Source organism: Pleurodeles waltl, chromosome 1_1, assembly GCF_031143425.1.
Source record: "Pleurodeles waltl isolate 20211129_DDA chromosome 1_1, aPleWal1.hap1.20221129, whole genome shotgun sequence".
Taxonomy (NCBI): Eukaryota; Metazoa; Chordata; class Amphibia; order Caudata; family Salamandridae; genus Pleurodeles; species Pleurodeles waltl.
Window position 1 is genome coordinate 231,923,767 of NC_090436.1, and position 16,199 is coordinate 231,939,965.

The 16,199-nt window shown below is 45.5% G+C and overlaps 1 protein-coding gene across 4 annotated transcripts in view; it reads right to left on the reverse strand.

Moving 5' to 3' along the window:
* The window catches only part of DAB2 (DAB adaptor protein 2), a 241,488-nt gene that overhangs the window by 46,661 nt on the left and 178,628 nt on the right, over positions 1-16,199 (reverse strand). For all 4 annotated transcript variants that reach the window (XM_069221367.1, XM_069221377.1, XM_069221372.1 and 1 more), the window contains exon 7: positions 3,490-3,516. In XM_069221367.1, coding sequence (XP_069077468.1) covers positions 3,490-3,516 — 27 coding nt within the window. The remainder of the gene's footprint in view (positions 1-3,489; positions 3,517-16,199) is intronic.

Consider the following 16,199-nt stretch of genomic DNA (forward strand, 5'->3'; position numbering starts at 1 on the left):
GATCTTCAAATTCAGATTGCAAGACTCCAGCAGGAATCCTCTGCATCCTTTACTTCACCTTCTCACCGAAGAAACTGCATCTGGGCCCTCCAGGAACTCCACAAACTGCAACAACGAAGCAAAGACGACTTCTGCAACATTGTAACTTCAGCTCCTGCCAGCAACTGCAGCTGTTTCCCAGTCGTGCATCCTCAGAGGACAGCCTGTCTTCAGTCTGCACCAGAAGAATCAACGAATCTCCCTTGGAGTGAAGGAGTCACTTCCCTGCTTCAGCAGGCACCTCTCTGCAATGATGACCATCTGCATGGGTCCCCTCTCCTGACGAGTTGCATGGATCCTGCATCACGGGTGGTAGACTGATGTGGTCCCGATGGTCCTGACTTCCTACTGTCCAACTTTGGTGGAGGTAAGAGCTTGCCTTCTCAAGCAAGACAGTACCCCGTGCACCACGTGTTTTTCCGTTGCCAAGGCGTGTGGCATCCTTCTAGGAAATTCTTTGTGCACAATGTAGCTCCGGCCCCCAGCACTCCTTCCTGAGATGCACAGCTTCCTGAGTGGTTCTCTGGCGGCATGGGATCCTTTGTTTTTGTGCTGCGTGGGCCTCCTTTTGCAACTCCTTTGTCCCCGTGCTGGGGGACTCCTGTGTGTGCTGGCTGGTATTCTGTGGGCTCTCTGAGTTGCTGAGAGCCCCCTCTGACTCCTCCTGCTGGGTAGAGTCCACCAGGTCCCTCCTGGTCCCGGGCAGTGCCATTTTCAACTAACCATGAGCTTTGCCTGTGCCAAAGCTTGTTGGTGGAATCCAGCGATGCAAACCAGACTGCAATCATCCATCCAGTGTGGGATATCATCTGCACCAACCCGCATCCATCTTCTTGGGTGCAGTACTGACTGTTGTTCTTCACCAGTGGTTCTTCTTTTGCACCTTGATTCGGGTTAGCGGGGGCTCCTGTCCTCCCTGGACTCTTCTGTGCTTCTTGGACTTAGTCCCATTCTTCCACAGGTCTTTAGGTCCAGGAATCCACCCTTTGTGTCTTGAAGTATCTTCTGGTTCTTGCATTATCTTCTTTCTCATGTTCTTGTGTGTTCTGGGAAAGTTACTGTGATTTACTCCTGCTTTCCTGGGCTCTGAGGTGGGTTCTATTACTTACCTTTGGTATTTTCTAATATTCCCGGCGCCCCTCTACACACCACACTTGTCTAGGTGGGAAACCGACATTCGCATACCACTTTCTTAGTACATAGTTTGTGTTTCCCCTAGGCCCATTTCTAACCACTGTGATTTTCACTAATTGTACTGTTTTCTGTTTTTATTGCTATTGCTGCATACTAGTGTATATAATTGGTGTATTACTTACCTCCTAAGGGAGTATAGTCTCTATGGTATTTTTGGCATTTGTGTCACTAAAATAAATTACCTTTATTTTTGTAACACTGAGTATTTTCTTTCATGTGTGTGAGTACTGTGTGACTACAGTGGTATTGTATGAGCTTTGCATGTCTCCTAGATAAGCCTTGGCTACAGCCACCCCTAGAGAGCCTGGCGTCTAGGCACTGCCTACATTTCACTAATAAGGGATAACTGGATGTGGTATAAGGTGTAAGTACCATAGGTACCCACTACAAACCAGGCCAGCCTCCTCCAAACCACTGTACTATATAGGTTACTTTTAAAAAGATTCTTGTAATTGGCTACATTGGGTCATCCAGATAACTTGTGTAATGCCCGAATACCAGTCTTTCTCGATTTCCCCTGTTGATGTGTTCCCACTACATTTGATCTTCTATATTTTGATTGAATAAATGCATAAAACATTCCATTTGCATACTACTTTATTATCATTGTTTATGGGAGTGGTGTTGGATTTTTTTCCAGGGACCCCTGTTCCTTCAAAGTTAAGTTTACTGCTCCATTCTAGGACATTCTACTTACTCCATGACACTACGCCACACCAGTCGATGACACATCATTCTTCTTTATGCCATTAACTTTGAGCCATGCTGAATAGTAGTCTCACTAGCGTACAGTATGGCTAAAACACATTGGCAAAGGCAATAGAACGTACATAGGCGAGACCTATTAGCGTTGCCACTGCTTGTTTATAAGGTATGAACTTTAAGGTGACTTACAATATCCTTATGTACACAGGAGGTATTTGACCCCATATAATACATGGTCACACCACCAACTTTCCCACAAACCACTTAAAACCTTAGTGCATAGGTTCTGTCATTCCAAGCTATTAAAGTAGAGCAGAAGAAAGAAAAGCAACATTCAATTTTTTGCTTTAAACAGCTTTATTAATTATGCTCCTTGACCTGATCTGCCTTTTACCTTGGCTGCTAGCTCTGGCAGAAGGCATTGTAATGTCAGAAGTCGACTGTAATAAACCTATCATAGTCATTTTCTGATGTCTTTTCTTTATAATCAGTGAATGTCTTTTCTTTACACGCTGTGACTTGGTGCATCACAACCAGCCGTTTCTAAAGAAATTAGTGACTGCAGTTTATACAGAGATTAGAGAATCCATGTTTATATAGACTGTAACTCCAAGAATTTCTTCAGTTGAAATGCTTCTAGTTATGACTGATGTGGAGCTGAGCTTCCCAAGATCACACACAGGAGTAGAAGTGTTATTAGAACTATGGTTTCCGAGCACAGTTTACAACTATTGTACCTAATCACTTTTGATGTCTCCAGTGCGGTTCCAATTGGCATGAGGCGAAGGGCATGATCGGTGCAGGGCGCAAAGGGTATGTTCTTCCTTTTTACCCGCCTACCTTGATTTGCTTGGTGCATGAAGATGCAAGGTTAATCAACATGTTATTTTCACAATTGATCTAATTACTTTGTGAATATAAATAACAATAAAAGATACTTTCAGACTGTGTAAACATGCCTTCCTTTCTCCCTATTTCACTTCCATTATATATGATTGTGTATATTTATCGGAGCCTGCAGTTCGTAAACAACGAGCGATTTCTATAGGGTTGATTGAAAGTCCCCAAGGCTGTCCCTGTCCCCCCCAGAAATCTATTGTCTCCTACGCCCCTGATGTGGCTATTTGAAAGTATTAACCCTGTCTTCTAGCTCAGGGAACTACAAAGTGGTGAGGGCGGTTGAAGTGCCGAGGTAAAAACTAAAACTAACTAAAAAAAGCAATACATGTTTTCAGAGAGCCGGCTGGAAACCTGTAGCACTCCCATTTACCTGTCCCAACACTACAAAAGAAAATCGTCGCCACGTAGCCCATTTTTAAACTTAACGCACTTTAAAGACTTAAGTTTCATTTAAGAGGCATAAAATGCTGCTCCGCGGCGCTGTTGTGCGAACTTCATTTGCATATGAAGGAGAACAAAACCAGGCCTAGAATGCAATGGCAAATGCAGCGGCTCTCATAGAAAGCTTTCATTCTTTCTTTTTTTTTCTTGCAAAACCTGCAAAAGCGACCATTTTTTAAAGAAAAAAAGAAGAACTAAGTTAAGTATTACCTCCACGGGCTTGTCACCGTCTTCATTCTATTAAAAAAAATAGAACATCGTTAAAATTAATAAAACACGTCCAAATACTTGTCTGCCAAGAGGCGCTTTCACATTATACTGTGTGATTTATTACATGATATTCCAACTTGCGTGTATCCCCTGGTGCTTTTCACTTACTTCGGCGTTCAAATTAAATTTATAATTTGTCCCAATATTCCTTACGATTAGTGCAGCCTGGCAGTACGTAGCACATTGACAAGAAAATCGAATTTTGAGTGCAAGGCATGAAATACAAAGCATACACCCAGGACCACCATGAAAATAACGGCAGTCCCGGGGAGGTAAATAATCACACTAATGCGAGGGAAAACACATTACTATACACGTTATGATTAAATAAAATAAAAATATATATATATATTATATATATAGAGCAGGAGTTAGTTTCTTAAAAAGCATATATATATATATATATATATATATATGTATATACATACATATATTTCTTATTTATTTAGCTTCTTAAAAAGCATATATATATATATATATATATATATATATATATATATATATATATGCTTTATAAGAAACTAACTCCTGCTCTGGGATAGTTTCTTGAAAACAAAACTCCTTTAAAGGCAGGGTGCGACAAACCATGCACGGGCTCAGCAAAGATCAGTGCTCTCGTTTGAGCTGCTTGCGATCTGGGGTGCAACCCACCCGTGTCTAAACGATCCTATATGTAAGATCCTCCAGATCACACAAATGGGTCTGTTGAACAAGCTAGAACTGACCTCAATTGTTCTGCTTTGGTTGCCTGGAACGTAGTGACCAGACAGCATCTCCTCTCATGTATTAAACGTTCACCTGTAGAAAGTATCTTTCCACTAAATGTAGTTGGATGTATTATTGTCATTTGTAGGGAATGAAACAAATCACCGAAAAAGCCAGAACTCTAAACATTTGTCACCAACCGTAAAATTTAAAACAGCCCACTGAGTGCTGATAGAGCGCCATCTGCTGGCTATAAGTAGAAAAATCAGTTTTAGCATGCAAACGGATCTTGCTCTTCATTTCATTTGTTTCAAATAGATGATCAGATTCCTCTTTTCAGTGTCTTTTATTCTGCCAATATCATGTTTTTATCAACTTTTACTAAAGGAGGCAAAATAGTGTATTTTTTATTTTATTTTTTTAACGCTGGGTGGATCCACCTAAAATTTTGGTTGATACTCTGGTACTCTCACTTGCCGCACACACGAGGCACACACGCCACGCAGGCAGATTGTCGTAACGGTCTCATGACATTTATTAGTCGTCCCCACTTCCCTTTTAACAGTTCTTTACAGGTTCGTCTTTGCGACCCCAACCGCCAAAGGTCGGTTACCCATTACAGAGGCTACCAGCCCCACCCCCCAACCCCGAGCCACTATTAGTCGTGGTTCAAAGCTGACTGAAAGTGTGTGGAGAAAATCTCTAGGAGGGGTTGACATTTGATAGCTCTTTGCACTGATACAGCTCGCATTGTCGTGATGCTTGCAACTCCCACTTCTAAGCGCTATGAGAGTCCTATTATATGTCTAATGAAACAAGCAGAGATGCAAGACCGGTTTCAGGGGTACGATGTGTTACAAAATATATGTCTAACCCACATAAATGGAGTCGCCGGCCTAATCCCCCATTGCTGTCTTCTCAGAGCTAAGCAGAGTTATAAATCAGAAGGCAGATAAAGTATTGACCTCCGGTAAGAGTGGAGGGGTCAGAGCCAGTCTTCAGTTCTTGGGAGAAGAAGGAGACGGAGACTGCAGATGACAAAGAGGAGGACTGGAAGAGAACAGGGGAGATGGAGCAAGTAACATCAGCTCTAGCTCCGATAGAAAGGATACTAATAGACTGATACTGATAGACTCCGCCCGTGATCAAGGGCAGCAATCAAGCATAACCTACGCCTCAAACCAGTGCACAAGTCCTAAAAAACAGAAGTGGGTTGACTAACCAAGTTAGGCAGTATGCAAGTGACATCATGGCATGTAACGTCACAGTGCGTGACATCACGGGGCGTAAAATCACGGTGCATTACATCTCACATGGCAGCATGACCTCACAGGAATTGGCACCCCAAGAAATAACATTAGATCTTAAGACCTCACACATCTGTTTAGCAGGCCTAACATGAGTACGTTTGAGCACATTAAATTACTTAAAAAATGGGATTTTGCATCGGGATGTGACACAAAAGTGACGCAACCCGACGCAAAATCTAAGCCTCAAGTTATGCATTTATCTTTTAAACCCTGCACCCCAAAAAAATGGCAACAAGGAGACACATGGCAGTAAATCTGTTCTGCAAAATTGGTTGCAAAGTCTTTATTTTTAAACATCTTTAGGGTGATAAGACACCTACAGGAGAGATCTTTGTGTGCCTGGTAAATAATATGTGATCTAAAGTGCTCTGTTAACCTTCATTTGGATGAGTAGCGCAATAGCACTATAAGAGAAATAAAACAACATATTTGGCATTTAAATTGTTACTTGTGTAAATACTGGGACAAACCAACACATTGGAAGCTCTTACAGTGCATGCATGTGTTATATGCAGGGACTGAACAAAGTCAAAATTGTGCCTGTTTTAACAAGTGTGTCTTTCTTTGCCCTCCATTGCCTTTAGGTGTGAGGCTCCCAATAGCTCCCAGCCAGGTTACTTCAACAAAAGGAGGCCTGATGGCCCCTTAACTTCAGCCTTTGTTATGGTCCCAGCTGGAATCTGATAAGCCTCCCTGCCTGAACGTTGCTGCTTGTAAGGAAAGCAGAAAAAGTACAGGCGGTGCGGAATGTGTCTCAGTGTCTAACAATTACACCAGGACAAGTTTAGGATATTTTATGGGGCCCAACCTTGTGGCATGGTAGACGGCATCCACCCTGTGAAAAAAGTGACTAGATACTTCACGGCAGAGTCCATGTATTAAACAGAAATATGATCAAAGGTGAAAAAATAAGTCTCATCCCGGGTTAGAATGAAAGTAGATTAGATTAGAAATCATCAATAGATGAGAGCAAACATGTTTCCCTTCTACCTGCATTATAGCATTATAGCAATACATCTATTAGGGTTGACAACAGTGGTGGCTGGTGGATTTAAAAAAAGGTGGGATGAAATGGTTTAATTCAAGCATAACAAGTTACCTAACTCAGCGAGCACGTCTGAGTTGAAAGAGGATGCATGAGGGGAGCTCTCTTACCTGGGTGCTAATGGTACCCTCCTGAGCTCACCACATTGCACACAGCGACCCAAGACTCACATTGCACTTAAACACACAGCTCTCTCTCCCTCACTTGTGTACACAGCACACCCTTCTCTCACATTGCAACCCTGCTCTCCTTGCACTTACACAGGTACCCTGAACTTACACAGCGTATCCTGCACTCACACAGGCACTCACTTTGGATTTAGAAGGCACATGCAGATAACAACTCATCCCTCTCCCGCACAGGAACACTACTCTACCTGCTCTTAGAAAGGCACATTGCTCACTCTGCTCTCTCACAGACATAGCTCTCAAACTACACTCACAGGTACACTGCACAACCTTATCTCATACAGGCACACCACTGACCCAGCACTCACAAATACCCACTGCACTCTCACAGGCACATAGGGCCAGATTTATGGAGCTGTTGCGCCATTCCACTGCCACATTAGCTTAATTTGTTTGACGCTAATGTGGCGTTGGAAGGGAAAAAACATTGCACAATATTTACAGCATTGCACCACTTTGTAAACCCTTGTGCCACATTATGCCTGCACCAGGCATAATGTATGCCGGGGGGGATGTAAAAATGGCACAAAGAAATCTTTGTGCCATTTTTATCAGCATTTTTTAATGCGTCATAAGTGCAGGCATTAAAAAGATGCTCCCATTGATTACCATGGGCCTCTGGGTGCTTTGCATGATTAGGGTAATAATTTATGACGCTAATCCTGCAAAGCACCAGAGTAGCGTAAAAAATTATGATGCTAGTCACCCTATCTACCGCCAGGGTGCACCGTATTTTAAATACAGCGCTACCATGAAGGTGTTAGGGGGGCGTTAAGGGGTGCAAGATAAATGGTGCTGCACTAGATGCAGCGCCACTTTTCATAAATATGCCCCATAGTTCTCCTTGCACACAGGCACCGATCAAGCTGCAGAAGCACTTAGCCATGGAAGCAGCCAGACCCGTTGGGCCTCAGAGTTAAGGCACTTTCCTGCTACAGTGTATAGAGGAATCATGGCTAAGTGCTGTGGGATGGGGAGTTAGGGAGGACAAGCAGAGGAAGCGGAAATCTGCAGCAACTTGGTAAACCACACTGGTAGTGACCAAACCATCAGTAAGAGAGTACAGCTTGGGGCAGTGAAGGGATGGTCTGCCTCTGGCTCCTGCAGTATTAAAGAAGGGTGTAAATGCGAGGCTTTAGCTGTTCACAAGGACTGCCTACCATCAGTACACTGTATCCTTTGGCTGTCGGTGGGCTTGTGACTCCTATTAAAAATATGGCATTAGAAAGAACTTTCAGAATGCAACGGGTTGGTTGGCAGTTGACTAAAGAAAGGAATGGATGAAGGTGTCACACTTGGTAACAGATTGAAACATTGGACATGAAAACACATGTAGAAAGAAAAGGTTTGGAAAACTACAATTAAAATAAGATTTTATTCCCCCACCCATACAAAATGAAAAATGCCTCAAGCCCCTCCACCACTGTGAGAAAGTAGCCTCTTTCTAGCCTTGTTACCCCCACTTTTGGCCTGTTTGTGAGTGTATGTCAGGGTGTTTTCACTGTCTCACTGGTATCCTGCTAGCCAGGGCCCAGTGCTCATAGTGAAAACCCTATGTATTCAGTATGTTTGTTATGTGTCACTAGGACCCTGCTAGTCAGGAACCCAGTGCTCATAAGTTTGTGGCCTATATGTATGTGTTCCCTGTGTGGTGCCTAACTGTCTCACTGAGGCTCAGCTAACCAGAACCTCAGTGGTTATGCTCTCTCATTTCTTTCCAAATTGTCACTAACAGGCTAGTGACCAATTTTACCAATTTACATTGGCTTACTGGAACACCCTTATAATTCCCTAGTATATGGTACTGAGGTACCCAGGGTATTGGGGTTCCAGGAGATCCCTATGGGCTGCAGCATTTCTTTTGCCACCCATAGGGAGCTCTGACAATTCTTACACAGGCCTGCCACTGCAGCCTGAGTGAAATAACGTCCACGTTATTTCACAGCCATTTTACACTGCACTTAAGTAACTTATAAGTCACCTATATGTCTAACCTTTACCTGGTAAAGGTTAGGTGCAAAGTTAATTAGTGTGAGGGCACCCTGGCACTAGCCAAGGTGTCCCCACATTGTTCAGGGCCAATTCCCCGGACTTTGTGAGTGAGGGGACACCATTACACACGTGCACTACATATAGGTCACTACCTATATGTAGCTTCACAATGGTAACTCCGAATATGGCCATGTAACATGTCTATGATCATGGAATTGCCCCCTCTACGCCATCCTGGCATAGTTGGCACAATCCCATGATCCCAGTGGTCTGTAGCACAGACCCTGGTACTGCCAAACTGCCTTTCCTGGGGTTTCCCTGCAGTTGCTGCTGCTGCCAACCCCTCAGACAGGCATCTGCCCTCCTGGGGTCCAACCAGGCCTTGCCCAGGATGGCAGAACAAAGGACTTCCTCTGAGAGAGGGTGTTACACCCTCTCCCTTTGGAAAATGGTGTGAAGGCAGGGGAGGAGTAGCCTCCCCAGCCTCTGGAAATGCTTTCATGGGCACATTTGGTGCCCATTTCTGCATAAGCCAGTCTACACCGGTTCAGGGACCCCTTAGCCCTGCTCTGGCGCGAAACTGGACAAAGGAAAGGGGAGTGACCACTCCCCTGACCTGTACCTCCCCTGGGAGGTGCCCAGAGCTCCTCCAGTGTGCTCCAGACCTCTGCCATCTTGGAAACAGAGGTGCTGCTGGCACACTGGACTGCTCTGAGTGGCCAGTGCCACCAGGTGACGTCAGAGACTCCTTGTGATAGGCTCCTTCAGGTGTTGCTAGCCTATCCTCTCTCCTAGGTAGCCAAACCCTCTTTTCTGGCTATTTAGGGTCTCTGTCTCTTGGGATTCCTTAGATAACGAATGCAAGAGCTCATCTGAGTTCCTCTGCATCTCTCTCTTCACCTTCTGCCAAGGAATCGACTGCTGACCGCGCTGGAAGCCTGCAAAACTGCAACATAGTAGCAAAGACGACTACTGCAACTCTGTAACGCTGATCCTGCCGCCTTCTCGACTGTTTTCCTGGTGGTGCATGCTGTGGGGGTAGTCTGCCTCCTCTCTGCACTAGAAGCTCCGAAGAAATCTCCTGTCGGTAGACAGAATCTTCCCCCTGCAACCGCAGGCACCAAAAAGCTGCATTACCGGTCCCTTGGGTCTCCTCTCAGCACGACGAGCGAGGACCCTCGAATCCAGCAACTCTGTCCAAGTGACTCCCACAGTCCAGTGACTCTTCAGTCCAAGTTTGGTGGAGGTAAGTCCTTGCCTCACCTCGCTACACTGCATTGCTGGGAACCGTGACTTTTGCAGCTACTCTGGCCCCTGTGCACTTCCGGTGGAAATCCTTTGTGCACAGCCAAACCTGGGTCCACGGCACTCTAACCTGCATTGCACGACTTTCTAAGTTGGTCTCCGGTGACGTGGGACTCCTTTGTGTAACTTCGGGGGAGCACCGTTTCACGCATCCTCGTAGTGCCTGTTTCTGGCACTTCTCCGGGTGCTACCTGCTGCTAAGAGGGCTCCTTGTCTTGCTCGACGTCCCCTCTACCTCCTGGTCCAATTTGCGACCTCCTGGTCCCTCCTGGGCCACAGCAGCATCCAAAAACGCTTACCGCACGATTTGCAGCTAGCAAGGCTTGTTGGCGTTCTTTCGGTGGGAAAACACTTCTGCACGACTCTACAAGGCGAGAGGGATCCGTCCTCCAAAGGGGAAGTCTCTAGCCCTTTGCGTTCTTGCAGAAACTGCAGCTTCTTCTGTACAGTAGAAGCTTCTTTGCACCCGCAGCTGGCATTTCCTGGGCATCTGCCCATCTCCGACTTGCTTGTGACTTTTGGACTTGGTCCCCTTGTTCCACAGGTACCCCAGATTGGAAATCCAGCGTTGTTGCATTGTTGGTTTGTGTCTTTCCTGCCTTATTCCCCTATCACGACTTCTTTGTCCTTTGGGGAACTTTAGTGCACTTTGCTCTCACTTTTCAGGGTCTTGGGGTGGGCTATTTTTCTAACCCTCACTATTTTCTAATAGTCCCAGCGACCCTCTACAAGGTCACATAGGTTTGGGGTCCATTCGTGGTTCGCATTCCAGTTTTGGAGTATATGGTTTGTGTTGCCCCTATCCCTATGTGTCCCCATTGCATCCTATTGTAACTATACATTGTTTGCACTGTTTTCTAAGACTATACTGCATATTTCTGGTATTGTGTATATATATCTTGTGTATATTTCCTATCCTCTCACTGAGGGTACACTCTGAGATACTTTGGCATATTGTCATAAAAAGAAAGTACCTTTATTTTTAGTATAACTGTGTATTGTGTTTTCTTATGATATTGTGCATATGACACTAAGTGGTACTGTAGTAGCTTCACACGTCTCCTAGTTCAGCCTAAGCTGCTCTGCTAAGCTACCATTATCTATCAGCCTATGCTGCTAGACACCCTATACACTAAGGGATAATTGGGCCTGGTGCAAGGTGCAAGTACCCCTAGGTACTCACTACAAGCCAGTCCAGCCTCCTACATTGGTTGTGCAGCGGTGGGATAAGTGCTTTGAGACTACTTACCACTCTTGTCATTGTACTTTTCATAAGAGAAAAATATACAAAACAAGTTCAGTGTATATACACATTGCCAAAAAGTTTTGCATTTCCTCTTTTCACTCTTTTCTAAGTGCTGAAAAGTACTTCTAACTTTCTAAAAAGTTCTAAAAAGTTTTTAAAGTTTTTTTTTTTCCAGTCTTTCTAAAAGCTCTGACAAACTTTTTTCTCTTTTTCTATCACTTTAACTCTCTCTAAAAAAATGTCTGGCACAGGCCAAAATGTTGATCTGTCCAAACTTGCATATGATCACCTTAGCTGGAAAGGAGCAAGGAGTCTCTGCATAGAGAGAGGTTTGAGTGTAGGGAAGAATCCTTCCTTGGAATTGTTACTTAACATGCTTAGAGAACAAGATAAGGCTAAAAGTGCCCCATCTGTTGAAAAAGTAGCTAATGGTTCCCAATCTGATCCAGGGACTCCCCCAGGAAAAGATTCAGGAAAGAAACTTCCAAGCCTGCCCATTACTAGACAGTCTAGCATAGTTGGTACTGATGTTGAGTCACACCATACAGATAGTGTTGTCTCACATCATAGCAAGAGCATTCATTCTCATCACAGTAGAAATGATGGTTCTGTTAGCCAAGCTGTTAGGGTGCCCTCTGTAAGGGACAGGTCTCCTTCTGTTCATTCTCATCATACTTCTGTGTCTAGGAATGTCCCTCCCACCCACCCTGATGACAGATTGTTAGAAAGGGAGCTCAATAGATTGAGAGTGGAACAAACCAGACTGAAGCTCAAGAAGCAACAGCTGGATTTGGATAGACAGTCCTTAGAAGTAGAGAAGGAGAGACAGAAACTGGGTTTAGAAACCCATGGTGGCAGCAGCAGTATTCCCCATAGTCATTCTGCAAAAGAGCATGATTCCAGGAATCTGCACAAGATAGTTCCCCCTTATAAGGAGGGGGATGACATTAACAAGTGGTTTGCTGCACTTGAGAGGGCCTGTGTTGTACAGGATGTCCCTCAAAGGCAGTGGGCTGCTATCCTATGGCTATCATTTAGTGGAAAAGGTAGGAATAGGCTCCTTACTGTGAAAGAAAATGAAGCTAATGATGACAAAGTTCTTAAGAATGCACTCCTGGATGGTTATGGCTTAACCACTGAACAATACAGGATAAAGTTCAGAGAGACCAAAAAGGAGTCTTCACAAGACTGGGTTGATTTCATTGACCATTCAGTGAAGGCCTTGGAGGGGTGGTTACATGGCAGTAAAGTTACTGATTATGACAGCCTGTATAACTTGATCGTGAGAGAGCATATTCTTAATAATTGTGTGTCTGATTTGTTGCACCAGTACTTGGTGGACTCTGATCTGACCTCTCCCCAAGAATTGGGAAAGAAGGCAGACAAATGGGTCAGAACAAGGGTGAACAGAAAAGTTCATACAGGTGGTGACAAAGAGAACATTAAGAAGAAAGATGGTGAAAAATCTCAAGATAAGCATGCAGATAAGGGTAAAACCAAAGATCCCACTTCAAATCTTAAACACTCTTCAGGGGGTGGGGATAAAACAAATTCTTCCTCTTCTTCTCAACCTACACAATTTAAAAAGCCTTGGTGCTTTGTGTGTAAAAACAGAGGCCATAGGCCAGGGGATAAGTCCTGTCCAGGTAAACCCCCTGAGCCTACCACCACTAATACATCAAGCTCTAGTGCCCCTAGCAGTAGTGGTACTAGTGTTGGGACTGCTGGCAACAGTCAAGTTAAGGGTGTAGTTGGGTTCACTTATGGGTCCATAGTAGAAACTGGGGTAGTCACTCCCAAGACAGTTTCTGTCACACCTAGTGGCATTGGCCTTGCCACACTGGCTGCTTGTCCCCTTACAATGGATAAGTACAGGCAGACAGTTTCAATAAATGGTGTTGAGGCCTTGGCCTACAGGGACACAGGTGCCAGTATCACTTTGGTGACTGAAAACCTAGTGCACCCTGATCAACATTTCATTGGGCAACAGTATAAGATTATTGATGTCCATAACTCCACTAAGTTTCTTCCCTTAGCTATAATTCAGTTTAGTTGGGGTGGAGTTACTGGCCCTAAGCAGGTGGTAGTATCACCTAGCTTACCTGTAGACTGTCTCTTAGGTAATGACCTAGAGGCCTCAGGTTGGGCTGATCTAGAGTTTTATGCCCATGCAGGCATGCTGGGCATCCCTGAGGAATTGTTCCCTCTCATTTCTACTGAAATGAAAAAGCAAAGGAGAGAAGGCCTGAAAACTCAGGATCCCTCTCCATCAACAGGTAAAAAGGGTATCACAGTATCCCCTAACCACCCTACCAGTCAGGATACCATTCCTGTAGTGGGAGAAACCTCTCCTGGGGTGGCACCTGTTCCAAGGGAATCATCAGCTGGCAAAGCTGGACTCCCTGAGGTAGAAGTACCTCTCTATGGGATAACTAACATTGGTGACAAAAAGAGCACCATTTTAGTTAACATGGAGCATCCCTCCAACCCTCCCAGAGAAACTTTAGTGCAGAAACCCTGCACTGCCTCACAACACTTAGGACAGCATCCCTGCCCTAGTGTGGAGCTCATAGGACAGCATCCCTGCCCTGCTCCAACTCAAGAGAAACAGCATCCCTGTTCTCTCTTCCAGCCATATGGGCAAAGTTTTTGCCCAGCTATGGCTTTTCTGAGACAGCATCCCTGTCTGGCATTTCCATCACTACAAATAGGTTCAGTGGACAATTCCCACTGCTCTAAACTAAAACTTACTGATAGAAACTCTGGAAATACATCTTCACATTGTTGCTTAGCTAAAAAACTTCAAACAGGGTGGTTTACATCCCCACAGGGAAGTAACCATATAGTGGATGATAAAGGGAGTAACCAGTCTATTGCAGAGCTACTCTCTACTTATCACCACTTAGACAATAAAGTCTCAACTGGCCAAGGTTAGCCTTATTGTCCTTCGATTGGGGGGGGGGGTTGTGTGAGAAAGTAGCCTCTTTCTAGCCTTGTTACCCCCACTTTTGGCCTGTTTGTGAGTGTATGTCAGGGTGTTTTCGCTGTCTCACTGGTATCCTGCTAGCCAGGGCCCAGTGCTCATAGTGAAAACCCTATGTATTCAGTATGTTTGTTATGTGTCACTAGGACCCTGCTACTCAGGACCCCAGTGCTCATAAGTTTGTGGCCTATATGTGTGTGTTCCCTGTGTGGTGCCTAACTGTCTCACTGAGGCTCTGCTAACCAGAACCTCAGTGGTTATGCTCTCTCATTTCTTTCCAAATTGTCACTAACAGGCTAGTGACCAATTTTACCAATTTACATTGGCTTACTGGAACACCCTTATAATTCCCTAGTATATGGTACTGAGGTACCCAGGGTATTGGGGTTCCAGGAGATCCCTATGGGCTGCAGCATTTCTTTTGCCACCCATAGGGAGCTCTGACAATTCTTACACAGGCCTGCCACTGCAGCCTGAGTGAAATAACGTCCACGTTATTTCACAGCCATTTTACACTGCACTTAAGTAACTTATAAGTCACCTATATGTCTAACCTTTACCTGGTAAAGGTTAGGTGCAAAGTTACTTAGTGTGAGGGCACCCTGGCACTAGCCAAGGTGTCCCCACATTGTTCAGGGCCAATTCCTCGGACTTTGTGAGTGAGGGGACACCATTACACGCGTGCACTACATATAGGTCACTACCTATATGTAGCTTCACAATGGTAACTCCGAATATGGCCATGTAACATGTCTATGATCATGGAATTGCCCCCTCTATGCCATCCTGGCAAAGTTGGCACAATCCCGTGATCCCAGTGGTCTGTAGCACAGACCCTGGTACTGCCAAACTGCCTTTCCTGGGGTTTCCCTGCAGCTGCTGCTGCTGCCAACCCCTCAGACAGGCATCTGCCCTCCTGGGGTCCAGCCAGGCCTGTCCCAGGATGGCAGAACAAAGGACTTCCTCTGAGAGAGGGTGTTACACCCTCTCCCTTTGGAAAATGGTGTGAAGGCAGGGGAGGAGTAGCCTCCCCCAGCCTCTGGAAATGCTTTCATGGGCACATTTGGTGCCCATTTCTGCATAAGCCAGTCTACACCGGTTCAGGGACCCCTTAGCCCTGCTCTGGCGCGAAACTGGACAAAGGAAAGGGGAGTGACCACTCCCCTGACCTGTACCTCCCCTGGGAGGTGCCCAGAGCTCCTCCAGTGTGCTCCAGACCTCTGCCATCTTGGAAACAGAGGTGCTGCTGGCACACTGGACTGCTCTGAGTGGCCAGTGCCACCAGGTGACGTCAGAGACTCCTTGTGATAGGCTTCTTCAGGTGTTGCTAGCCTATCCTCTCTCCTAGGTAGCCAAACCCTCTTTTCTGGCTATTTAGGGTCTCTGTCTCTTGGGATTCCTTAGATAACGAATGCAAGAGCTCATCCGAGTTCCTCTGCATCTCTCTCTTCACCTTCTGCCAAGGAATTGACTGCTGACCGCGCTGGAAGCCTGCAAAACTGCAACATAGTAGCAAAGACGACTACTGCAACTCTGTAACGCTGATCCTGCCGCCTTCTCGACTGTTTTCCTGGTGGTGCATGCTGTGGGGGTAGTCTGCCTCCTCTCTGCACTAGAAGCTCCGAAGAAATCTCCCGTGGGTCGACGGAATCTTCCCCCTGCAACCGCAGGCACCAAAAAGCTGCATTACCGGTCCCTTGGGTCTCCTCTCAGCACGACGAGCGAGGACCCTCGAATCCAGCAACTCTGTCCAAGTGACTCCCACAGTCCAGTGACTCTTTAGTCCAAGTTTGGTGGAGGTAAGTCCTTGGCTCACCTCGCTAGACTGCATTGCTGGGAACCGCGACTTTTGCAGCTACTCCGGCCCCTGTGCACT